The 27,689-nt window shown below is 45.4% G+C and overlaps 1 protein-coding gene across 2 annotated transcripts in view; it reads right to left on the reverse strand.

Moving 5' to 3' along the window:
• Nucleotides 1-27,689, reverse strand: part of LOC137352227 (myelin transcription factor 1-like protein) — a 400,319-nt gene that overhangs the window by 18,203 nt on the left and 354,427 nt on the right. For both annotated transcript variants that reach the window (XM_068017478.1, XM_068017470.1), the window contains exon 18: nucleotides 21,246-21,337. In XM_068017478.1, the coding sequence (XP_067873579.1) occupies nucleotides 21,246-21,337 (92 nt within the window). The remainder of the gene's footprint in view (nucleotides 1-21,245; nucleotides 21,338-27,689) is intronic.

The raw sequence follows: 27,689 nt of genomic DNA on the forward strand, positions 1-27,689 counted from the left end.
TAGCAGGATTTTTATGGTGCCAGTTTCTGATAACTGTGGTAAGTTTTTAAATTTATGTGTGTCAGGTCTGGGTGTCAGTGGCCCACATATTCATTTAAAGGGTCTATCGTGCACGAATGAGTTTGTGCTGCGGTGGGCTACAACATCAGCAACACCCCCCACACATTTGGGCACTCTGCAGTTTTCCTTAGAAAGAACTGTTGAAAGGGTGATAATGTGGTGTCAAGTGGTCAGCAGCCGGCATGTTCAAGTGCAGACACAAGAATACTTCACGCAGGAACAGGAAGAGGGAGATGGTTTTCTTGTGAGGCTTCTCTTTATATTACAGTTGGCATGGAAAAAGTATATGGTCAGCAGCTGGCGCATTCCTATCTATTCAAAAAGCCAAAAATAAAGAACATTCTTGCCAATATCAACCTGTCCTTTGGAACAGATAGCTCTGAAAAGGCAGCCCTGGAAGCTGTTGTGACAGTTATTTCTGGAAGCTGTATGCCCCTGAACCATAAGAAATAGGAGCAGGAGTAGGCCATTCGGCCCCTCAAGCCTGCTCCACCATTCAATAATTCAATAAGATCAGGGTTGATCTGCCCCAGACCTCAACTCCTCTTTCATGCCAGCTCCTCATAGCCCTCAACTCCTCGATATTTCACACTCAGCTGTAGAGCAGGAAATCTGACAGCAAAGGTCTCTGACATTTATTTGCATGCAAGTTACATTGCTACACCCTCTTCAGCCACAGTGAGCTCAACTACCTGGAAAGCCACACAAGAAATTTTACTGCAGTGCTATTCAGATGCAGAAGAGAGGTAAAGATTCATCTCCAATTTTTCTACAAAACAGGTGCTACATAGATGCTAAACCCAGGATAAATCACCTCTCATGACTTAATTTTCCTTTTCTCTCTGCCTCATTTCCTGTCCCTGAATGACATTTTTATTCACTCATCCATCACCCTATGACAGGCTACTCTTCCCCAGGTGATTTTCCCCGTAACCACAGCAAATATACCACCTATCCATTTGTATTTTTCCACATAACAGCTCCCAAACCTTCAGGATTGTCCTGGAATCTCCCAGAATTAAAGATTAATCTCCAGAATGCAGCTGTGAGCAATATAGAAGAAAAACTATAGGGGCATTTAAAACTTTTTTTTTAATATTCTTGGAACACTTTAATTTATTGGTCATAAAAATATCGGAGACTGGGGAAAAGGCGGTTTGATACAGTTGAGAATCATCCAATCGTATAATGAAGTCTGTTTGCCTTCCAGTTGGTTGGGGAAGGCAGTAAACTGCGAGGATGGACATCTTAGGCAATCAATGATGGAAATGTGAGGACAGGATGGCTGTTTTACTTCCAGAATTCACCAAATAGTAATGGTAAGGTCCAGTCAGTTCTCCACAGGGAGAAAGGCAACGCTGCAAGATGTTGTTCTGTGTAACTCTTATGCATCTCCTAGAGGTTAGATTGAAAATGACTCCGTCAGAAGCCTGGAAAAAATTACCTCATGGTGAGTAGTGGAAATCTGAGAAGGAAGACTAAATGGGAATGAAGTTGTTATCTAACCCTGGATTTTCATAAAGCTGTCATAACTAGAGTAAAAGTGATTCATTTCATTCATTAATAGGGACTTTAATAGTTCTTACAGCCAGAATGTTTACTTGCGTCTACTGTGTAAATCCTGTCTAGCACAGCTGCATAATGTATTTACTTGAATATTTGTACATAGCACTGACAAATGTATATTCGAATATAATACCATTAGCATTCCTTTATAAATTGTCCACTACAATTACTATAAAAAGTAATTGAGCTATTATTGGCATTCTTGCTACATATATTACATGGAATTACAACATGGAAAAATGCCATTCTGCCCAGCCAATGCTGGTGTTTATCCTCCACATGAATATTGACTACAATCCCATGTGCCTGCTTCGTGCACATATTCTTTACTCCCCTCAACCATCAACTTAATCTATTCTTAAAAGGTGGCCTGGACCTCAAAAGATTTGCCCTAACATTATTTTTTTAATGGTTTAAAATTGTATTATTTCCAGGGGGAAGGGGAAAGGCACCCCAGTAGCATACCATACCATGAACCCTGGGAACTCCTCCGACCCCGTGAACTTTGGTGGTGGAGAACAGGGCAGGTGCAACTTGACACTTAAGTCAAGATACTTCGCCCTGCTGATTTTCGGGGTCCTAATGTGTTATTACAAAACTATTTACTTTCTAATTGAGCAAAAGCATTTATAATTTGTTGGGTGAGGTTGTAAAGCTCAACCAAATTGATGCTGCATCAGTTCCATCGGCTGCAGTGAATGCTGACCACATTGTGCAGGAGAAAACACCTTCTGCCTCCAAATGGGGATGAGAGGTAATGGTACCTGGGGGAGTATCTTGTTGTAGTTCACCCAGAATATTTTGGAATGATATAGAGAGATAAAGAATCCCCTGCACAACATCACTCAGGGTACATTGGTCTAAGAAAACCTTTGGAGGTTTGAACCAAATGGATGTGGTTGAGGTTCATTATGGCTGTGTGAGGTCAGGCAATGTGAGCTGACCAGCTCAATCTAGCAGATTCAGGAGTATGTTCAGATATGAGAAAAGTTCATCGGGTCAACAACGGAATATCAATACCATCTCTTGGTAAGAACCTTAAAGCTTTCCAGCACAAAGTGGTACCGGCAGATAAATCCACTGAATTTATCTAGTCAGAAACTACAGGGGAGAGGGAATTTTAACTCTCTCCACTGGGTGGGAACAGAGCAGGTGAGCAGTTAAAATGGAGCTGTTCTAGTTCCCACTCCATTTTGGCTGACTTCTGATTTTGGCACTGCTGAATATGGAAGAGGATGAGACAACTGCCAGGCAGTGTCTGATCTCAGCCTACACTGCTGGATGGAAAACCTTGTTCTGCTCACTGTAAAGTTTTGAGCAGTCTCAAATGAGTTGAAAGGGTCCCTACTTTACAACTATTGATAAATTGACAGCCTCCCTGACAGAAGTTATAGATTGGCTACAAGTGGACATAGATATTACAATGTGACAGACTAAAGGGAGATTTAGGCTCTGTCCAGCTGTCCTAGAACTGAGGCTGAATTTTCGCGTCAGGAGTAGAAAATGCAAGTTGGGATGATTTCTGGGTCACAAACCTGCCCCTGGTGGAAAACAAAATTAATGCATGATATTCACGGGGACGATCCCTTAATTGATAGGGAGATGGATTCACCACTCAATTAGTGGCTACGGGGACAGGAATGGAGGCAGAACTGTTCAAGTGTGGGTCTGATTTAAACAGACCATGGCAGCCATTACTGTGCTGCTGTTTAATTGAATCTGCTTTTGTCTCCAAGATGTCCCAGGAGAGATGGAGGCCTGGAACCCAGGGCAGGCCTGCCTCTTGTTTCTCTGATGCAGACATAGAGGCTAAGTTGGAGGCCGTGAGGGAGAGAAGGGAGGTCCCTTTCCTAGAGGCTGGCAAGAGGAGGCTACCCACACAGACAAATTAGGCCTGGCACAACATAGCTGCCATTGTGAGCAGCAGAAGTAACATCCGAAAATCCTGAATCCAGTACCAGAAATGGTCCAATGACCTCATGTATTCTGGCAAGGTGAGTGCCATGCCCAACCCTCAGGTAAGGGCTCTGGATATTCATCCTCCAGCAGACACACCAGCTGAGGAGTGTCAGGGTGCATGCTGCCCCTGAACATGAAAGGAGTGCATGCCCAGGGTACTTACTGACCCCTCAGAAAGGCACACAGCCATAGTGCTGCTGAGGACCTGTCACCACTGAGACTTGCAGCTGCTAATCAATTGGAGCAGATGGCATTTGCCATATAGGACAGCAATAGCTTATCTTGCTCTCTTTTGTCAATGCAGGAGAAATGGGCACACAATGCCTGGGAGAGGGTTCACATGGGAGGAGGTGTCCCCTACATTCAGGTGACAACTATGGAGGAGGCAGTGATGGAAATAGCCAGGGGTGCAGACCTGAAGTCGGGGGCCCTGGCGAAAATGGGCACTTATGGCGGAGATGGTGATTACAGAGGGCAATGGACTCATTAAGGGGATGCATTGCAATCCGCTGGTTCCAACAGCATGCCGAACATTGAGTTCTATTGGAAAGTCTCAACACTGCAGAGGCTTCTGTTCTCCAAGACTAGCTCTAATGGTCTTTTCTTGTGTCTCCGACAGGTACAAACGTTCATCCAAGGGGACCCTCTCGCTCCCAAGCAGTGGCCCAAGAGCAACAGTAAGAAACAGAAGAAGCACCTCACACCTTATAAGCACATCATCCATCAGCACAGATACTCTCACCTTGGGGCTGGGTCCTTGTGCGTGGTTAGAGAGTGTGTCACTGGGTGAGGAGCACAGCATTCGTGGGCAGGAGGAGGTGCCGAAGGCAAAAGGAGCTGTGGTTCCAGGGCATCACCATCCTCAAGGTTCACACCTCTCTGGAAGGCCATGTTATGGAAGGCACAGCAGACCATCACAATGACTGAGACCCTTGCAGGAGTACATTGGAGGGTGCCACCCCAACGGTCCAGGCACCGGAATCGCATTTTGAAAAGCCCGACGACCTGCTTAATGGCTGTTCTAGTGAGAAGGTGGCATTGGTTGTATAGCCTCTGTGCCTCTGTCTGGGTCTATTATAGAGGGGTGAGTAGCCATCTCTTCAAGGGATATCCTTTGTCCCCAGGATCCATCCAAAGCTTTTGGAGGGGTGAAAGGGGGGGGGGGGCAGGGAGGTGGTGAGATGGGTGGAGTGGAGATCTGCAGCATTCTGCACTGTTGGAGGGTAAAAGAGTCATGGCAGCTGCCAGGAAAGCGAGTGCACACATGGAGCAAGCTATTGTTGCGGTAGCAGACCAACTGAACGTGGAAGAATTAGAAGCCCTTCCAGTTGAAGAATCTCACTGGCCTGTCACTAAGTGCCCTGATGGCCACATGGGTACATTCAGTGACGCCCTGCTCCTGGGGGAATCCAGCGATGGTGGCAAAACCCAATGCCCTCTGTGCCTGCGAGACTTTATCTGTCAAGAAATGAATGTATTGTCCAGTTCTGGCAAAGAGGGTTTCCGTGGCCTATGAAATGCAGTGGTGTGCAGCTGCTTGCAAGATGCCACCAAGGTCCACAGCTGATCCTTGGAAGCAGCCAGAATTGCAGAAGTTCAAGGCCACAGTGACTTTGATGGCTACTGGAAGGGCATGGCGGCCAGTGCTGCAAGGTGCGAGGTCTTCGGTGACGAGGACACAGAAATCTCTGATCATCTGCCTGGAGAGTCACAGTCTCCTGCAGCACTGGATCTTGGTCATCTCCAGGTAGCTCCATTTTTGGTGGTTGATCCTGTGCTGAGGGTATGGCTTCTGTGTCCTTCCTGCCCCTCGTTCCTCTCCTGTGCCCTCCTGATGCCCAGGACTCTGCCCTTCCTGCAGAGCGTGTTGCACCTCATCATCACTAGGCTCAAAATTTGACAGTCATGTCCACATTGCCAGCTGCTGCCTTTCTTGTGCTCAGCTAGTTTCCCAATTCTCCTTGGCAGCCTTGCCCCCTGTGCTTCTGCACCCACGATGCCAGAAGGGTGACAACCCCCTGCCCTGCCTGAGTGCCTGCTGCCCACTCTCCCTGGCAGCTGTGTAGTGCCAAGGGCACCTGTTTGTCAATCGTCTTTTAATCGCCTTTTAACCTTTTAATCCTATCGGGCGGCCGTGACTGGCTCTCCACTTTGTACCCGCCTCCCTGAACTTGGTCTGCCCAGAGTGCGCAGCTCGTGCCACCCCCATGAAAACCTAAACACCCCCCATTAACGAGCTCTTAAAGAGCTCTTCAAGCACCTTAATTGGCCTTAATTAGGGATTAGGAGGGATCGCAATCCGACCTTCGCCCCGCCCTGGTGAACATAGCGGCCCGAGGAATGGTGTTAGGAAACCAGCACACCAGCCGGCGCCAGTATTTGTGGGTCACATCCGTCTCCATTCCCACCCCCACCGGGGCCCGAAAATTCAACCCCTGATGTTGGACTGCTTAGTGCTGACACTGGGTAGTAGTGGACCATTTCGCACCACTGTTGTAGAAAGTTGATGTTCCCAGAAAAAAATCTCAATTCCATGCTAAGAATGTTGTAATTGACAAAATATATTCAAGAAGAGTTAAATCTAAGGTTAAAGACATGTAAGTTAGGGACCAAAAGGGGATTTATGCATGGATGTAGGGGGCATAGCTGAGGTATTAAATGAATACTTTGAAGAAGATGCAATCCAGGCAATGGTGAAAGAGGAGGTAATTCTGACACTAGAAGGGTTTAAAATTGATAAGGAGGATGTATTAGCTGGGCTGTCTGTATTTAAAGTCGATAAAGCATCAAGACCGGATGAAATGCGTACAAGGATACTGAAGGAAGTGGGGGTGGAAATTGCGGAGGTTCTGGCCATAATTTTTCAGTCTTTCTTAGATTCAGGGGTGGTGTCACAGGACTGGAGAATTGCAAACGTTATACCCTTGTTCAAAAAAGTGTGTAAAGATAGGCCCAGCAACTACAGGCCAGACAGTTTAACTTTGGTGGTGGGGAAACTTTCAGAAAGAATAATTTGGGACAAAATTAATCGTCACGTGGACAAATGTGAGTTAATTAAAGAAAGCCAGTATGGATTTCTTAAAAGAAAATCATGTTTAACTATCTTGCTGAAGTTTTTTGAGGAGGTAACAGAGAGGGTTGATGAGGGCAAAGCAGTTGATATGGTGTACATGGACTTTCAAAAGGCATTTGATACTGTGCCACACAACAGACTTGTAAGCAAAGTTATAGCTCATGGAATAAAAGAAACAGTAGCAACATGGGTATGGAATTAGCTAAGTGACAGGAAACAATGAGTAGTGGTTAATGGATGCTTTTCGGGCTGGAGGAAGATTTGTAGTAGAGTTCCCCAGGGGTCAGTGTTGGGACCCTTGCTTTTCCTCATATATATTAATGACCTAGACATTGGTGTACAGGGCACAATTTCAAAGTTTGTGGGTGATACGAAGCTTGAAAGCGTGAACTGTGAAGAGGGTAGTGTAGAATTTCAAAAGGACATTGACAAGTTGGTGGTATGGGCAGACAGGTGGCAGATCAAGTTCAATGCGGAGAAATATGAAGTGATTCATTTTGGTTGGAAGAACATGGAGAGCAGGAGCAGAGGGACCTGGGTGTATATGTGCATAAGTCATTGAAGGACAGGTTGAGGAGAGTGGTTAATAAAGCATACAGTATCCTGGGCTTTATAAATAGGGGCATAGAATACAATAGCAAGGAAGTTATGTTGAACTTATATAAGACACTAGTTTGGCCTCAGCTGGAGTATTGCATCCAGTTCTGGATGGCGCACTTTAGGAAAGACGTGAGGGCATTAGAGGGAGTGCAGAAAAGAATCACAAGAATGGTTCCAAGGATGAGGAACTTCAGTTATGAAGATAGATTGGAGAAGTTGGAGAAGAGAAGACTGAGAGTTGATTTGATAGAGGTATTCAAAATCATGAGGGGTCTGGACAGAGTAGATATTGAAAAACTGTTCCCACTCTTGAAAGGCTCGAGAACGAGAGGGCACAGATTTAAAGTAATTGGTAAGAGAAGCAAAAGTGACATGTGGAAAAACTTTTTTACTCAGCGAGTGGGTAAGGTCTGGAATGCATTACCTGAGAGTGTGATAGAAGCAGGTTCAAATGAAGCATTCAAAAGGGAACTAGACCGTTAGATGAGAAGGAAGAATGTGCAGGGTTACAGGGAGAAGGCGGGGGAATGGCACTAAGTTAATTGCTCTTTCAGAGAGCCAGTGCGGACACAATGGGCTGAATGACCTACTTCTGCGCTGTAACACTTCTGTGATTCTTCTGTGAAGTCAAAATAAGACGGTAAATTTTGAGAAACTTTGCATTGTGAGCAGGACATCAAAGGCAGCCAGCTTTAACAAAAATCATAGAGGTGCTACCCCATGATTTTCCATTCATTGATCTTATTTTCTCTTAATTGTTGGCTGCCAAAAAACTTGACCCAGCAACAAGGGGTCTCAGTAAAGTTTTCGCGAGGTGTTTACAGGCAACAAAATGTTATACTATTTCCCATGTGGGCTGGTATATGCCATCTAACCCACAGTTTACAGAACACTGGTACGAGCCAGCTTTTCTTCCCTACACTAGTTACTGTATGTAATACTGCTCAGTTGTTAGACAGATGGGAAATGATAGGGGTGGTTTTCCTTTTTCACCTCTCAACTGACCGAAGGTAGAGGCCAGAATTTTAAGTTGGGTGGGAGGCTAGCCATAAAGTAGGTGGCAATCCCGCTAGGTGTAGGGAGCCAGGCCAGGGCTTTTGCACTCCGCAGGCACTTAATTGGCCTTGGTCTGGACTTCCACCTCCTTGAAGTAGGAAGTCCCGCCTAATGAAGCTGCCAGCTAATCAGTGGGCCGGCAGCTTAGTACCGGGAGCGGTGGCCACTGCTTGGACTTCACCCAGCCATCGGAGGCAACAGGAGGGATAGCCCCGGAAAAAGGTAGGTTTTTAGAGCCTCGCTGGGGATAATCGGCCAGGCCCCAGCGAGGCAAGGTGGGGTCTGTTGGGAGGGGGGAGAGTGTTGTGCATTGGGGGTGGTTGGGGGTTCAGGGATGGCCCTCCATCGGATGCAAGGTGCCCTAACAGGAGGCCCCCCCCTCAGCCCGCAAGAAGGCCATCTGGTTTTACCAGGCGGAGTTCTTGAGGCCTTTGCTATCCGGCTGCCAAGGGTAAAATACCCATGGTAGCGGGAGGAAGCCCTTAACTGCCAGTTAATTGGCCACTTATGGGCCTTGGTTTGCCTGGTGTGGGCGGGCCGTTTCTTGCCACCGTCGCCCTGCGTAAAATTGCAGCCGGGGCTGGAGGGGGTTGGGAACGCCCCCACTCCCCCACTCAATTTTACGCCCCCCCCACTTCCACCACCAGCCACTCGTTGGGGGGGCCATAAAATTCCTGCCAGTGTTTTTATTAGAAATGTGTTTTCACCCTTGGGGATTTTAATGCTCAATGAACAGACAAATGACAGGTTTTCTCAGAGGTTTAAAGATAAATGTTTATTAAACGGTATCCAAAAATATTCGCAATGTCACACAAGAGAAGACAGAGATTAAAAGACAACATGCATTTAGGTCTGATGGTTTAAAGGAAGTTCATTGTGAAACCTTGCTTGTTTCGCCAGGAGGAAGATTTTAAAACGATGCAGTCCTGTTTTTCCTTCTGATGAAAGGTCACAGACCTGAAACATTAACTCTGCTTTTCTCTCCATAGATGCTGCCAGATCTGCTGAGTATTTCCAGCATTTTCTGTTCTTATTTCTGTTATCTTTCATTTTATAGTTCATAATTTCTCCTTGTGTGAGCATGTCACAGTATTTCAAATATTTTTCAGTGGTAAAAGCAGAAACTGCCAGAAATACAGAGCAGGTTAATCAGCAACTGAAAGACAGATGGGTTTCCATTTCAGCTTTGAGGTCCCTCTTGAAACATTAACCTTTCTTCTTCAGATCCTGATTCAACTCGTGTGCATTTCCAGTTTTTATTTTAGATTTCCAGCATTTGTGGTTTTTATTTCTATGTCTACTATTGGTTTTATTGGTAATTACATATACAATACCATCAATAACTCACTGATTCCTTTCAGACAGAACATGGAATAAATGTCATTTGATGGGTAGTCATTATTTTAACTATTACAGAACATCAGGTGAATATCCATGGACACGTTTTGTAGCACTACACAGTAATTGGTTATGCAATGGTGAAAACAAACACTTCCCATTAAATAACCGATAATAAGGCACAGCAACAGAATCTACAAAATTGTTGACTATTACCTCAAAGTTAATTAAGTTGTTTGGATTTAGCTATAAATGGAGTCAGCAATCTAATGTTCCTTATTCAAATAGTTTGAGGTTCTACTTTTCTCTGATACAGTTTACCTCCAGTCCTAGCTGTGGTCCATTTCGAACATACCCAAAGCCCATCCAACAACAACTGGTTTTTATATAGCGCCTTTAACGTAATAAAACATCCCAAGACACTTCACAGGAGCATTATAAAACCAAGTATGACACTGAGCCACAAAAGGAGATATTAAGTCAGATGACCAAAAGCTTGGTCAAAGAGGTAGGTTTTCTTCTTCTTCTTCTTTGGCCTCCTTGTCTCGGGAGACAATGGGTAAGCGCCTGGAGGTGGTCAGTGGTTTGTGGAGCAGCGCCTGGAGTGGCTATAAAGGCCAATACTAGAGTGACAGACTCTTCCACAGGTGCTGCAGAAAAAATTGTTTGTCAGGGCTGTTACACAGTTGGCTCTCCCCTTGCGCTTCTGTCTTTTTTCCTGCCAACTGCTAAGTCTCTTCGACTCGCCACACTTTAGCCCCGCCTTTATGGCTGCCCGCCAGCTCTGGCAATCGCTGGCAACTGACTCCCACGACTTGTGATCAATGTTACAGGACTTCATGTCACATTTACAGACGTCTTTAAAGCGGAGACATGGATGGCCGGTAGGTCTGATACCAGTGGCAAGCTCGCTGTACAATGTGTCTTTGGGGATCCTGCCATCTTCCATGCGGCTCACATGGCCAAGCCATCTCAAGCGCCGCTGATTCAGTAGTGTGTATAAGCTGGGGATGTTGGCCGCCTCGAGGACTACTGTGTTGGAGATGCGGTCCTGCCACCTGATGCCAAGGATTCTCCGGAGGCAGCGAAAATGGAATGAATTGAGACGTCGCTCTTGGCTGACATACATTGTCCAGGCCTCGCTGCCATAGAGCAAGGTACTGAGGACACAGGCTTGATACACTCGGACTTTTGTGTTGTCAGTGCGCCATTTTCCCACACTCTCTTGGCCAGTCTGGACATAGCAGTGGAAGTCTTTCCCATGCGCTTGTTGATTTCTGCATCGAGAGACAGGTTACTGGTGATAGTTGCGCCTAGGTAGGTGAACTCTTGAACCACTTCCAGAGCGTGGTCGCCGATATTGATGGGTGGAGTTTTCTGACGTCCTGTCCCATGATGTTCGTTTTCTTGAGGCTGATGGTTAGGCCAAATTTGTTGCAGGCAGCCGCAAACCTGTCGATGAGACTCTGCAGACACTCTTCAGTGTGAGATGTTAAAGCAGCATCGTCAGCAAAGAGTAGTTCCCTGATGAGGGTTTTCCGTACTTTGGTCTTCGCTCTTAGGCGGGCGAGGTTGAACAACCTGCCACCTGATCTTGTGTGGAGGAAAATTCCTTCTTCTGAAGACTTGAACGCATGTGAGAGCAGCAGGGAGAAGAAAATCCCAAACAGTGTAGGTGCGAGAACACAGCCCTGTTTCACGCCACCCCGGACAGGAAAGGGGTCTGATGAGGCGTCGCTCTGCTGAGTTGTGCCTTTCATATTGTCATGGAATGAGGTGATGATACTTAGTAGCTTTGGTGGACATCCGATCTTTTCTAATCGTCTGAAGAGACCACGTCTGCTGACGAGGTCAAAGGCTTTGGTGAGATCAATGAAAGCAATGTAGAGGGGCATCTGTTGTTCGCGGCATTTCTCCTGTATCTGACGAAGGGAGAACAGCATGTCAATGGTCGATCTCTCTGCTCGAAAGCCACACTGTGCCTCAGGGTAGATACGCTCAGCCAGCTTCTGGAGCCTGTTTAAAGCGACTCGAGCAAAGACTTTCCCCATTATGCCGAGCAGGGAGATTCCACGTTAGTTGTTGCAGTCACCGCGGTCACCTTTGTTTTTCTAGAGGGTGATGATATTGGCATCGCGCATGTCCTGTGGTACTGCTCCCTCGTCCCAGCACAGGCAAAGCAGTTCGTAGAGTGCTGAGTGTATAGCAGGCTTAGCACTCTTGATTATTTCATGGGGTAATGCCGTCCTTCCCAGGGGCTTTTCCGCTGGCTAGAGAATCAATGGCATCACTGAGTTCCGATTTTGTTGGCTGTACGTCCAGCTCATCCATGACTGGCAGAGACTGGGCTGCATTGAGGGCAGTCTCAATGACAACATTCTCCCTGGAGTACAGTTCTAGGTAGTGCTCAACACAGCGGTCCATTTGCTTGCGTTGGTCAGTGATTGTGTCCCCTGATTTAGATTTGAGGGGGGGCGATCTTCTTGATGGTTGGCCCAAAAGCTCTCTTAATGCCATCATACATTCCTCTGATGTTTCTGGTGTCTGAGGCCAGCTGAATATGACTGCATAGGTGTTGCCAGTAGTCATTTGCGCAGCGCCTGGCTGTTCTTTGTGCAGTGCTTCTGGCTGCTTTAAGTGCTACGGATGTTAACTCGCTGGGGGCTTTTTTGTAGTTCAGCAGTGCAATGCGCTTAGCGGCTATGACAGGTTCCAGCTCTTCAAAATGAAACTGAAATCAGTCTGCATTCCGCTTCACACGTTTGCTATAGGTGGTCATGGCTGACTCATAGATGGCGTCTCTGATGTGGGCCCACTTGGTCTCTGCATCCCTTGTGGGAGTGTTTTGAAGGGGTTTATCGAGTGAATTTAGAAATTTTTGTAACAGCTGTGGATAAGAAATTCTGCTAGTGTTGATGCGCGGGTGGCCCTTCTGCTTGGAGTGATGCAGCTTCTTTGGTCTGAGTCTAACCTTGCTGCACACCAGGGAGTGGACGGTGTCGCAGTCCGCACTGTGGAAGCTGCGTGTGATTTGAACACAGTTTAAGGAGGCTTTAAACAGCAAAAGAGAGGATTTAGGGGAGAGAAAGAGCAACGAATGGCAGCAGATGGCCATGGATAGATGTGCACAGTGAGGCGCTCTCTAGGGAGTCAACTGCTCAGGAGCCACTTGAAGGCATGGCATCCTAAACGACTGGCTGGCATTATCTGACATTAATGTCATCCAGTGCCAATTCACCAATGATATAACCATGACACCCGATGCTATGCATAAATAAAGCCACTAAGTGAGATGAGTTTTGACAAAAAAATCAAATGTACATTTGTCTAAATTCAGTTATTTTTACAAATTGAAATTCGATCTCATGGTAAGATTAAAGTTAAATTATGAACACAAGGGGTTGGAGGCTGGAACAGTATTTATCAAACCAAGTAGTGAATGAATAATAGCCAAAGATGCACCAATATCCTAGCTTCTCGTCCCAACAAATCCTGTCGCAATATTCTTTTCTAGAGGCCATTTAATACAATATTATTCAGCCGGGTGATTTTGCATTAAAAATGTCATTTAGGTTAAAAAAAAAAGAAGCGTCATTAATCAGGAATAGCAACTATTGCCTACTTGGTGATGAGACTCTGCGGCAATCACAGGAGGGTGATATAGAGGGACAGGCAGTGGGTGGAAAGATTTTTGTGGGGCCAGGAGCAGCATTCATTCTCTTCCCTGTCCCACGAACATCTTTTTAAAAAATTTAACTTTGCCATTTTTATAAGTAACTGGCAGAGGTCCCTTTAAGTGCGGTTGGTTTGTCACTCTACACCAAACTACAGAGCATGGGCTGCCCATTGGTATTTCAAAATTGCATTGGGATCCTACGAAAGTCATAGAACCCCGATATACATTTTACAAGTCGGCTCCCACCTGGAACAGGTAAGCACCATGGTCACCTTTCACAAAACATAGACAAAATGGTAGCAAGCAGTCGGGAGAGAGAACAGGGTGATTAAGTTCAGCACTGCAATTTTCAGAGCATGACTGTCATGTTCCCTTCCAGTGGGGTTGGTGAAAATCAACCTCATAGCATTGTGCAGTAAATTATTTGGGTTACTGCTGGTAGATAATGGTAGGTTCGGACATGTTCATCGCTTCCCTCAGCCTGTGTAAAATAAATCTACACATGGGGCTAATCTGATTTTTGTTCCATTGCAAAATCAGAAGAGTCACCCAGATTCTCTTGTGCATTTCCTTATGGCTAGTTATTGGGTAGCACTAACAGAAGTGTGGGAGCAGGTCTCCAAGAAGTCCTCAACACCAGGAAAAATGCACAGGAAAATTATGGGGGAAAATAACAGGAAGAATATATTAAACGGAACAAAAAATTAAATTACACATTTTCCTCACCAACACAAATCATAAAAAGCCTTTAAAATAATTGATATTGCCCCCATGATTAGTTTGTACTCCAAAATGCTCACTTTACTATCATATAAAAAGGGCAAAACATAGAACATTTAAAGATATGATTTTGTCTCTTAACAGATGATGAAAGCTACTAGACAGTTGCTGCACTGCTGCAACTTGGATGCTAAAAAAAATAATTTGCTGAAGCTCAGTTTAAACGGAAGTGTGCAGCATTTTGTTTTAGCGTCATAGAGTTATACAGCACAGAAACAGGACCTTCGGCCCATCATGTCCATGCCGGCCATCAAGCACAAATCTATTCTAATCCCATTTTCCAGCACTTGGCCCGTAGCCTTGTATGCTACGGTGTTCCAAGTGCTCATCTAAATACTTCTTCAATGTTGTGAGGGTTCCTTCCTCTACCACCCCTTCAGGCAGTGTGTTCCAGATTTCAACCACACTCTGGGTGAAACCATTTTTCCTCAAATCCCCTCAAATCACCTGGTCCAGGTGCTTAACAATAATGAAATGGTATCATTGGGAAAAACATGATTTGTGACTTAAATATGGGATAAAGATAAATAGTGCTACGACTGGGTGGGGAAGGGGTCTCAGGCTCCCCTCTGGCCCCTTTCCTGGTTTGGCCATTAACTTTTAACGGTTTAACTTTTAAGGGTTTAAGGGTTTTAAAACACAGTGTTTTTAGCATAACATCTCAGTGAATCCTAGCTCACTGCACTCTAATTGTAATTGTAAATGAAACAACCCGACAGGTTTTCTCAGGTTTAACCAAGAAAGATGTAAGTTTATTAACTTTATCACTCTAACTTGGTTAAAATTGTTAAACTACATGACACAACCACCCCAGCATGCATACGAGATAAACACACACACAAATAGATACAGAGGGGGAGAAAGAATTAAAAGGGGAGGTTTAAGTGGGGTTGGCAATAAATAGAATTCAGTTACTGTCTTTTGGTTTGGATGTAAAGTCTTTCGTTGGAGTTGAGGTCTTGCAGTTCTTGCTGGGGCCCACTGCACACTTTAAACTTCCTTTTCTGTACCAGAAGGCTGAAGAGGGCCTCTGTCTTGAGGCTTAAGCTGCTTCCGTGAGTCCCTGTGACTTTGCTTGAGGGAGAGAGAGACAGGGAGACACCTTCCTTCCCTTCTGTCTTCAAATTGCAGTCTGTTAAAACTTTTCGGTGAGGCACAATTCAAACAGTTCCCAGTCTGGCCAGCAGGTAAGTCATGTGACCAGCTCTTTGTTTGAAACAGCATTGTCTGTAAGGGTTGTTGATTCTCAAAGTTCTCCAGTCACACTCGGTGGGATGTGGAGCTCTGGCTCTTACATAATCAAAGAAGGTTGATTATTATGATTGCCCAGACCAATCTTGTTAATTGAATCAGTGAGCACGCCTATTGTGTCTCTATTCAACTGTCTCTCAGAATACAAATGTGCAGCTGTCCAACTCTGTTGTCTTTTTTTAAACAAGTTCTGTGCAATGTCCAGTAAAAGGGTTCAAGTAGTGTTCCATTTGACTAAATTAATATGTTTCCATTTGTCAGGTGTGGTTTCCGTCACAATAGCTCAAAATGTGCTGAAATCGTCTGCGGGTTCTAACATTATTAAAGTTCAATAAGATCAATGGATTATGCATGCAGAGCTACAGCTGGCTGAAATAGTCTTGGTTTCCATCAAGATTACTCACTAACATTTTGTGAGGGCCAACACCCCTCCCTCTCTGTACTGCTGAGCTGTAATTGGAAGCCTACACAGAATAGCAGACCTCCTGAACATAAGAACATAAGAAATAGGAGCAGGAGTAGGCCATTCAGCCCTTCGAGGCTGCTCTGCCATTCATTGAGATCATGACTGATCTTCGACTTCAACACCATTTTCCTGCACTATCCCTGTATCCCATGATGTTTTTAATATGTAGAAATCTATCGATCTCAGTCTTGAACATACTCAACGACTGAGTCTCCACAGCTCTCTGGGGCAGAGAAATCCAAAGATTCACCACCCTCTGAGGACTACAGATGAGGGAGAGATAGACCACAAGTGGCCTCATGGCAGAAACATGAGTTCCTCTCTTTTATACATTTGGTTTTGTTTCATCTGATCCAACAATGCTCAGCACAATTCATGACTCCTCAGATACTGAAGCAGTCCATGTAGAAATGCAGCAAGACCTGGACAATATCCAGGCTTGGGCTGATAAGTGGCAAGTAACAGCCGCACCACAGAAGTGCCAGGCAATGACTATCTCAAACAAAACAGAATGTAACCATCTTCCCTTGACAATCAATGGCATTGCCATCGCTGAATCCCCCACTATCACCATCCTGGGGGTTACCATTGACCAGAAACTGAACTGGAGTAGCCATATAAACACTGTGGCTACAAGAGCAGGTTAGAGGCTAGGAATCCTGCGGCGAGTCACTCATCTCCTGACTTCCTAAAGCCTGTCCACCATCTACAAGGCACAAGTCAGGAGTGTGATGGAATAATCTCCACTTGCCTGGATGGGTGCAGCTTCAACAACACAACAACACTCAAGAAGCTCAACACCATCCAGGACAAAACAGCCCGCTTCATTGTCACCCCATCTACAAAAATTCACTTGCTCCACCACCGACACACAGTGGCAGCAGTGTGTACCATCTACAAGATGCACTGCAACAATGCACCATGGCTCCTTAGACAGCATCTTCCAAACCCATGACCAGTACCACCTAGAAGGATAAGGGCAGCAGTTGCATGGGAATACCACCACCTGGAAATTCCTCTCCAAGCCACACACCATCCTGACTTGGAATTATATCATCGTTCCTTTAGTGTCGCTGGGTCACAATCCTGGAACTCCCTTCTTAACAGCACTGTGGATATGCCTACCCCACATGGACTGCAGCAGTTCAAGAAGGCGGCTCACCACCACCTTCTCAAGGGAAATTAGGGACGGGCAATAAATGCTGACATGGCCAGCGATGCTCACATCCCATGAATGAATTAAAAAAACAGAAGTCTGCTGAAACTGAGTGTCATGCAGACCCCCACCTGCCAAGAATGAGGCATATTAATTTTGTCATATGGACATTGATTTTAAACTGTTGCTGGAGTGAAGAAAGGACTTGTTAAAAAAATCACCAGACACTCGGCTGGAAAAACATTTGCATACTAACAGACAGTGCTTGGAGAGATAAAGGGCTATTCCCTGGTCCACTTAACCTAAAATGGACTGTGATCACCAGACATTGATGATGAGGAAGCTCACATTCCAGGATGGCTGCTAAGACTGCAGAATCCACAAACAGAACAGGTCAAACCAACTAGTCACATAACTAACCTGGTGGGCAAACTGGGGCTTTTTGAATTGTGCCACAAAGACTCAGAAGGCAGTTTTTTGAACTGGAACCTGGCACAAGGAAGCCTCTCTCTCTCTCTGGCTTTCTCCCCAAGCCACCAGACCCACGGAAGACACGTAAACCTCAAGAGAGAAAAGACTCCGACATCAAAACAAGTTGAAGCGTGAACTGGGCCTCAATGAACAGCAGGACTGACCAGCAACCAAAGACTTCACATTGAACTTAAGGGAACTACCAAATATTGCCTCAAACATTTCCCCTTTTATTCCTTCTACTTTTTCTGTCTCTATCTGCGTGTGTATCGCATATGCATGCTAACGTGGTCGCATCGCATATTCGTAGTCAGTAACTGGATTAGAGTTTAAGATTAATAAACTTCTACCTTTCTTGTTTAAAAATCTAAGAAAACCTGTCTGAATTGATTTCTTTGCCTTACCATTGGAAAGCTGTGAACAAGGATTCACTATGGGGGAATGAAAACACAATGTTTTTAAAAAAATTAAACCCTGTTACGATTATACCTGGCAAAGGCGGAGAGGGAACCCCTAGACCCCTCTCACCTGGTCATGACACTGAGCCAGACTGGACTTATAAAATCTTTCTTTTTCTCCCTTGTCTTTCACCCAAGTTTCTCTATTGTCCTCATTTGAAGTCATCAGCCGAGATTTAACGTGGAGGCGGTGGCCCCACTCACTGGCTGAAAAGCCACGATGCAGTTTTATGTGGCTCAGATAATCAGTTGCCTGAGGTCGTAGCTTCGGCCCCAATGAGGCAGGATGTCCCATCTCCAAGAGCTGCTAATCACTGCCGGGAGCAGTCGCCACTACTGGAACTGCACCCAACCCCAGACCCAGCTAGTGATGGAGGCCCGGAGTTCAGGTAAGGGGGGGTAAGGTTGCCGGGGCCAGTCAGGCAGGTTGGGGGAAGGCAGCGCTTGGGAGGCCAGTGGAGGGGGATCAAGCCGGGGTGGCCCTTTCTGCTAGAGGGTCTTCCGTGGGGCACAGAGTGCACGAGCAGGAGGGACCCCCTCCCCGAGCCAGCAGGTGTAGGCAACTGACATAAAATACCAGTGGTGGTGGCAAAAGGCCCTTAAGTGGCCATTAATTAGCCACTTAAGTGCTTCAATTGGCCCAAGGGCAGACAAGCCACACAAATCCCACCCCGCCGCTGGTAAAATACCAGTGGAGGTGGGTAGATGATAGGCATGGCAATCCCACCTGATTTTATGCCTCCCCTCCGCCTGCCAGCCCACTCCCGGGGTGGGGACAGGTGGGTGAGCGGGGGGGCGGGGTGGTAAAATTACGGTCATTGATTCAAATACAATCCCATTTGTCTGATGAGCTCAGAGGCACTTTATGTAGATGAACAATTGAAAACTGTTAAATAATTTAAGTGTGCTTTAAATCTCAAGGTTTAGATGCTTAATCAAATAAAGAAAGCTAGACTAATTAAGAAATTAATTTTCAATACAAATTACACAAGCAATACACATGATTTTAAACTTGGAAGTCAGTCAAACACATTAAGACCATTCACTTCAGTTCTAATGCCGAGTTTCTATGAGTCAGACTTCCAAAATCAATGAAACAGGCTATGCAGATTTTCTGATCTGTTTAATTTACTACAGTTTCCCACTCTCCATAGCTCCATAACATCCTTGGCCATTACTTAGCTAGTTAAGTGCCTGTAAAGTCACATGACAGGCAGGAAATTAATGTGATCGCAGGTAAGCCTTGGTTGGTTAGTCTTCTGCCAGTAAGGCTAACAGGATCTTGCAGAACAAACTCACCAGCAGAAAACTGAAGTGGTTAGCATTTCTGTTTGCTAATAAAGCACAGTGGTGCTGCATTTGGTCTTTGCCAGTGATGCAAAATAGGTTCATAGCAAATCGACGGCCTCTTTTACACCGTATCCAGTTTTCTTTTCCATGGCCTACGTAACAGTCAATGGACTTCAAAAATAATTATTAGTGTGAAGCACTTTGAGATGTCTCAATGTAACCAGGGACTATATATTTGTTTATTTATTTAGTATAATAGATGGTTAGCAATAAGTTTCAAGACCATAATGAGTTATGGGTTGATATCATGACCCATTAGAGCAAAACTTGAGCTGTTTATCATTGCAATCTGATCTGAGGTGAGATTATAGTCTTAAAACCAATGAGTATATCTATTTATTTTTATATTGTATATTGTGATGTTCACGGGGGTCATTTTGTTCAGAATTGGGATCATTTTCTATGGGCATTATAGCATTGTGCTCCACATCATTGATACACATTGTGACTGTAGAATTGATAATCGTGCTGCATCAGCTGCAAAGGATTACATTACATTGGGAAAACTGATTATTAAGATGATTACCAGAAAGTAATAGCAGCCAAGACCATTCCACCCCAATGTAAGAGGCTTGGTTGCCATACCAGCACATATTTTTGTTATCTTATTAGAATTATTAACTTACCACACTATATAAGCACTAATTTCTTACATAAATGCCATTTAATGATATGTTTTTATTCCACTGTAAGTGAGAACCTCCTCTCTTTTTGATGCACAAAGTACAATTTTGAAGCTATACAGGCAGGCAGACAGGCCTTTGACAAACCATTTGGATTTGTATGAGAGTAGCCTGCAGCAAGTGACTTGGTTTCTGATTTCCCTCCTCCACCACCCTTGCAGAGAAAAAAAATTCTCCTCATCACCCACTTCAGCTGCTCAATTCCAGCTCAGAACTTGGCATAGTGGGGATGGAGGAAACAAGTGAAAATCTATATCTTACTTATAAATCACAGTTCACTGAAATGGCAACAGTTGTAGTAACATTGTTATTTCATTATTTAATACATTAGTTATGCAGATTTTTCAGTTTTCAAAAGTGCATAGGTCATACTTGAGATTTATGAAAGCTGTAAAGTCTGTTTTACCCCTTTTTCCAATATGTAGCTGGTCTTTTTATACCCTGCAATACTTTATTGCTTTATTTATTTATCCTTTTCTCATTTTATTTTCGGTTTTACCATTCAATTCACATTTGATCCAGCGCACCGGATAGCTTTAGAGATCCTTTTACATATTATATTGCTTAATCTATTGTAACTAACTACTCTTACTACCTTCCTGATGTTATACAATCATCCCATTCATTTACCAAATGTGCTACATATGTTCAAAACACCAATAAGGTCTTCCTACAATCTTTTTTTTAAAATAAAATCTTTGGCAGCACACATGGCACAAAATAAATCCTTCTAGCCTATTTTATAGAACATAATATTCAACAAAAGATTTTTGTAATCCCATACATTCCCTTTTTACAATATCCATTATAAGACTTCCCCATAACCCGTTTTAAAACTTCTCACAAAAGTACTTTCTGTTATGTTGTCCAACTGATCAGAAGAGTTAATGTATTCTACTTTCCTTTTCAGGACCACTGTATCTATAAAGAATTGTCCTAGTACTTTATATCATCACTGCTTTATAGCATAAAATCATTTTCCAAGTGTTATTTTGAATGAACTTTTGAGTTTTAATAACCTTTGTGTCTAATTATATAAAATCAACATATTACTTCATGCCTGTTTTTCTTCCACTTTTGAAAAAAAAGTAATGAGTCGCAATTTTATTGATTAATTGAGTTATGTTAGATGGGAAACCATTTAATTCTAATATATTTTATGTGGCCAGCTGCCAAAGGAGCACAAGCCTATCTTTAGTATCTCTACAGGTTGTATGAGCAAATGTGTGGCAAATTTACTTGAGAAAATCTGCTTTACATCATACATTGGGTTATTCTGCAAGATAGGTGAAGTCTGTTTACCATTACTGGCTCGTTGCTTTATCGTCAACATCTCCTCTCCCGACAACCTTGCTTTCTTCATTGCAGAAGTAGCTCTTGGACATCCTGACAGACTGGATCCATGGAAATGCAGGAAAGCGAAACAAATTAAATTAACAAAATCATAAAAATGGGACTGATACAATTACTGAAATGATCATTTTCATTCAGCATCTATTAATTAAGTTGGGATGTTCATGGTTTATCATATCACTGATATATAAATTTTGCCACAAAGCCCAGCAGGAAATTCTTTGTTTTGAAAACTGTATGTGGAATATTTAAAATAATTATGATAGACTGACATCGGAATGGGACCCTTTGGGCGGAATCTTAGCTGCACGGAGACGGCCTTGGAGGCGGGAGGAAATTTTAGAGAATACCAGGTTGAGGATGCTCCCTGATGCATTCCTGCCTCCAAGAAATCTTGCTGGAGTTGGGATGAGACCAGCATCAGCTACCTGCCTGGCATTGGTGGGTAGCTAATTAGGAGCAATTAAGTGCCCACAGGCACAAATTGGTGATGCCGCTGGGATCGTACTGGCAGGAGACGGGCCCCCCACTGAGGGTGAAGCCTGGCAAATGGCTGGTGGTGGTTCCCCGACGGCGGGTCAGTGGGGCCAGTGAGGCCTCCTTTAATTGCCCTCCCAATTCCTGGAGCTGTGGGTACCACAGGGCCACAGCTGTGGCTGCAGACCATTCTGTGGCCGCAGCTTATTTTAAGTTGTTTTTTCACTCTTCAGATGGCGCCTCCATTTTGAGGCACCCTCACAGTCTCCCTCCTACATTGGCAGCGCCCATCTTTCCCTGCTGGGGCTGCCAGACAGAGCCTCAGGCACTCCCATTAGCCCTCCTCCCTGTGCAACCTCTTAACTGGCTGCCTCCAGTAACATCGCTCAGGTGGTTGGACCTCAGACACCATTGGGGTTGGGACCTGGAAATGGTCCCGACTGCTGATGAAAATTAGCTAAGGCGGTAGAATTCTGCCCTTTGTTTTCTAAAATCCAAAATTATCGTTAATTATTTTTGTCTTCTGCTGATCAGATATTTATCACGCTGGAGTTCCAAAAGGTGAAAACATTTTACTGACTGAATCTTAGCATAGTACAATTTGCTTTAAAAATTTACTCTCTTTTAAAACTCATCATATAAATATGTGCAAAGGTAGAAATAATGAAAAATGTACATTTACTGAATGTTTCATACATCTCACCACTTTTTAACCCCTTCATCATCCAGATCTAGATTTGAACAAACAAATTACATTCTGGAGGTTGTTCTAACTTGGCCATACACTTATCTACTTATCTGAATGCTCTTTCTATACAATATCAATGCAAATGGGCTGATGTGCAAAGTAGAAGCAGAAACCTATCAGGCTAGCAAATGGTTTATAGTTATCATTATGGTTAATGATTATCTTACCAATACTAAAGCTACATTGTCACATCCCTGAACATACCTCATTCAAAATAATACTTTAGAAATGCTCAAAGCATCATGTTAAATAAATCTTTTAGCAGATTGGTCAAGTATTTTGTAAAGAAATAACAGTGGGCTGAATTTAATGAGCCTGTTGCTGGTCCCAGTGGCGCGCCTGGAAATGGAAGGTGTTCCCATGCATCACATGTGCATCCGCGTTGCCACAATTATGTGGTGGGCAGCCATTTAGCAGCATGGAGGCGCCAGTCACCCCCTAGCATGCGGCAGGGGTGGGAGGTGAGACGCCGATTACGGTGTCAGCTGACAGTGAATTAGGTGCTGGTGCTATCTTTAAAAACCTGCCAGCCCTGCAATCACTCCTGCTTTGCAGTCAATAGAAGCTCTGTGTACTGTGAGGCATAAAAATTTACAGCACTGTTTCCTACATCAAGCCACCTGCACCACTCCCCCCCGCAACCCCACTCAGGAAGAGTGCACAGGACGGCCGAGGGTAGACAAAAGGTTGCCCCACGCTTCAGTGATGTCTCCTTACAGATTCTTCTCTAGACTGCAAAGGAAAGGCAGGAGTTTCTCTTCCCCAGTGATGGCAAGAAGAGGTTCTCCCGCCTGACCAAGCAAACCTGGATGGAGATCACAGAGGAGGTCAGCAGCTGTAGTGACACTCGACTCAACTGTGTTCAGTGCAGGAAGAGGGTCAACGACCTCTTGCACTCAGCCAAGGTAAGTGCTCTGTTCCAATGCTATTTTTGGGGTTTGCATGTGACTACAGGGTGTGCGGCATGGGGAGGGTGCCACTGCCAGGGCAATGACAGAGAGGTTACAACCTCATTATGACAGATGCATGGCTGCATCTGGGCCACACGCCACCTTCACTCATAGCTCACCCCCAGTAAATCCCATGTGTCATCATAAGATATATTAGATTCCCCAGTTGGGGATGAGGGGTCCATAGTAGCAGAACTGTCATGGTGTTACTTATGCCAATTTATAATCCCTCCATCCTTCCTCTTGCAGGAAAAGCAGGTTGTAATGGCCAGGTGAGAAAGGTGTCTGGGGGTTCCTCTCAGCCTTCACCTGGTCTTACTGTAACAGGGTTTAATTTTAAACACACCATGTTTTGAGCTCCCCCTTGGTGAATCCTTGTTTACTGCTTTCCAATTATAAGGCAAAGAAATGAGCACAAACAGGCTTTCTTAGGTTTAAAGAAGAAAAGTGAAATTTATTAAAACTTAAACTTAAACTCTAATTCGGTTAATGCCTACAGATACATGACGCGCCCATGCTACCATACATATGCGATATAGACATGCAGATAGGGACAGAAAAAGGCAGAAGAAAAATAAAGTGGAGAGGTTTGAGGCAATATCAGAAAAGTTTCTTGTTACTGTGCTTCAACCTCACTGTAGAGTCCGTTTGTAAGTAGTTCTCGCTTGTTGGTAATTCTTGATTTTCGTTGGGGCCCAGTATTCTTCTTAAACCTTGTTCACTGTCGGAGACTTTTCTCTCTTAGGGTTCCTGTGTCTTCAATGGACTCCAAAGCTGGTGAGAAAGTGATGAGAGACAGGAGAGGCTGCGGTGAGCCAACCACGAGAGGTCTTTTCAGTCCAGGAACAAACAGCTTTCTGAGTTCAAATTCTCCATGGCATGTTCAAAAAAAACCTGCAACAGCCAGTTAGTCGTGCGTCTTCTGTGTATTAGGAGCAGGGACTGGTCCCTATGTTCCAAGACTGTCTGCTAGTATGCAAAAATGTCTTTCCGGCTAGGGGTCTGGCAATTCCCTGTAATCGGCCTTCTTTTCTTCCCAGCAATAATTTGAAATTTAATGTCCATGTGGCAAAATTAATGTGCCTCATTCTTGGCAGGTGGGCCCTGCATGACAGGGTCCATAACAGAGGGGGGGCGACCAGGACTGGTGGAGGGGTCCCTGACATTCAGGCTCTAAGTCATGCCAAGGAAGGGGCTTTAGAACTGACGTGGAGCCAAGGCGGATGCGTTATATCTGATGGAGAGACTAAAGTCCCTGTGCAAGACAGTGATTATTACCATTCACTGAAATATTCATGAATGATGAAGAACCACATCAGGCATGTTTGGCATTATGGGATATGTGCAGCCTAACCCACACATGTTTGTGTTCTCTCATGCAGGTCAGTGTTCGCAGGTGACTGCAGACCCAGAGGGACACCTGTCAACCTCTGAGGAGGAGGACCACTTGGAGGATGCACCGTCTCCATGACTCTCTTGGACCTTCCACCAGAGCAGATACTTTCATCTCAGTGGGTTGGGGTAACTAGCTGGTGAGGGCACTGCACAAGCCCCAGAGGAGCTGTCTGAGGTTGAAACAGCCGAGGCCTCTGACAGTCGGAGGACTATGGGTGGCCAGGTCCATGCTGAGCCCCAGGCTAATGATGAGCCTTTGCTGTCACCAGCACAGGCCATGCTGGAGTTGTAGGGAAAGGTAAGGCAACATCTGGCGGAGATGCCAGAGGCCATGCGCAGGCATGAGTGGACGCTGGAGGAATCCAGCCACTCCAGACATACAAGCGCATGGTTTCCTCCATCGAGAGGAAACGATCATGGAGAGCCAGATTCCACAGATGCATCAGGACCTGCACACTATCGCCTTGGCCATGAGCTTAACTCAGCAGTGGCAATGTGAGAGAAGGATCAGGAGCCTGGAGACTTCTCCCGCTCCTCATCCTTCTCTGGTGAGCAGGGAGGCAAGCCTTGAAAGGAGAAGAGGCTGCCCTCCACATCTGGGGCTCCCCTCAGGGCGCTCTGAGTGTGGACAAAGGCTCCTCAGCCCTTCCGCCAGCAAGCCCAGCTCTAGTAGCCGCGATGCCTGAGGAGAGTCCTGCACCAGTGCAGGAAACCCTCAGGCAGCTGGGGCCTTCCAGGCCTCAGGCACCCAGAGGACAGCCGTCAAAATCATCTCAGTCCAAGGGGTCTCCTGATCAGCCGCCTGCCTCCAGCCCAGCTGATAGCACAGGGGTGATACCATGTAGGATCACTTGCAAACGTATTATTAAAGGCACCTAGCCACACTTGGGTATTCACAGATATTGCAAATATGTTCTTTGGAATTTAAATAAATGCTATTTTGTGCCAATCACTAGCCATCATTGTGTGAAACCTATGTTCCATCATGCCTGAATTGTGAGCCTCTGACTTCCACCCTACCCATTAGTGCACTTCTAATGTCACAGCCCTCATTATCATGGCAATGTGACTGCGGATCTCATTAACATCTGCTCTCCCACTGGCGCACATTGCAGCTGATCGGCACTCAGGGAACACAGATGGAAAGGAGGCAGATTACAAGCGTGAAGGTCAGTCTTTATTGGATTCTCAGTGAGTGGACATTATGAGGTTGTCACTTGCCTCCTTTGTGTGTTGCTTAACATGTCTGGCCTCTATCGCCGTATTATCATCATCCATTGCTGCTTGCACCTGTCTCTCCTCTGCATCGTGATTGGAGGATGATTGTCGCTCAGGCATATCTTCCTCATGTAAGGCCTCCACCCACTGTAGTGCTAGATTGTGCAGAGCACAGCAGACCACAATGATCAGCAAGACCCTCGACGGGGCATACTACAGAGCTCCATCAGATCAGCTGAGGCAACGGAACCTCATCTTCAGCAACGCAATGGCCTGCTCGATAGTCGCTCAGGTAGAGCCGTGCCAGGTGTTGTACCTCTCCCCCACTGCATTGCAAGGGTTCCTCACAGGCCTTAGAAGCCAAGTCTTGAATGGGTAGCCCTTATTGCTGAGAATCGACCCCTAAAGACGAGCAGGGGGACCGAAAAGCTGTGGCATCTGGGACTGTTGAAGTATGTAGGCATCATGCCTGCTTCCCAGGAAGTGGGCACACACCTGCAGGAAACGCTTTCAGTGGTCACAAACCAGTTGAACTTTGATTGAACGGAAGCACTTCCTGTTGATGAAGGTGGTTGGTTGGTCTGTGGGAGCCTTGATGGCCAAATGCGTGCAATCCATTACACCTTGCACCTGGGGAAATCCAGCCATAGCCCCGAAACTGCTGGCCCTCTTGGCCTGACTGTCAGGGTCGGTCTGATAGCACACATAGTTGCCGGCCCTCTCGAACAGTGCATTGGTCACCTCCTTGCTGCAGTAGTAGGCTGTGGCCTGAGAGACCCCACACATGTCCCCAGTGGATCCTTGGAATGATCCAGATGCGTAGAAGTTTACTGCCACGGTAATCTTCAGGGCCACTGGCATAAGGTGACCCCCAAATCCCAGAGATTGCAAGTCGTCCTGTAGAAGACCACATAAGAACCTCCCTGGAGAGCTGTAAACTTCGCTGACAGTGTCGCTCGGACATTTGGAGGTCGGTGATGCGAGTCCTGTAGACTCGCTGGCATACATGGGCCCTTCTTGGCCTGGCCAGCTGCTGCTGCTCTCGTCGTGGAGCTTCAGGGTCACCTGTCTCTGTCGGAAATGCTTCAACATGCCAAAGGGATCAAAAATCATAGGATGTTTGAGACCCATGCCAGGTGATCTGGTACCTTCAGATCGCTTCAGATGCAGAGACGACCCTGCCTCGGCAACTATGCTTATCACTCAGAAATCAAACTTACTGATTGCTCACCATCTTTTCCAGCAGTGTGAACCAGCACACACTTTAACACAGCAGTTATGAAACCCTATAACGTCCACCCACACCCACCCTAAACTCTCGCAGAGTCCCCAATAGACACAAACCCCTTGCAGAGCCCCCGATACAAACAACCCCCTTGCAGAGCCCCTGGTACACACAATCCCCTTGCAGAGCCTACATCAACAGAGCGACAATGGCTGCAGAACCCCCCCACCCCACTTCCCCTATGCTGCAATGGTCAGGATACCTCCCTCTCGCCTCGGTGCCGCTTTTAATAATTGCAAACCTGAAGGCATTTGAGTGCTGCACACCATTTGCAAAATCAGGGTCCAGGCATTGCAAATAATTACATTTAAATTCATGTT

Source organism: Heterodontus francisci, chromosome 3 (genome assembly GCF_036365525.1).
Source record: "Heterodontus francisci isolate sHetFra1 chromosome 3, sHetFra1.hap1, whole genome shotgun sequence".
NCBI classification, from domain to species: Eukaryota; Metazoa; Chordata; class Chondrichthyes; order Heterodontiformes; family Heterodontidae; genus Heterodontus; species Heterodontus francisci.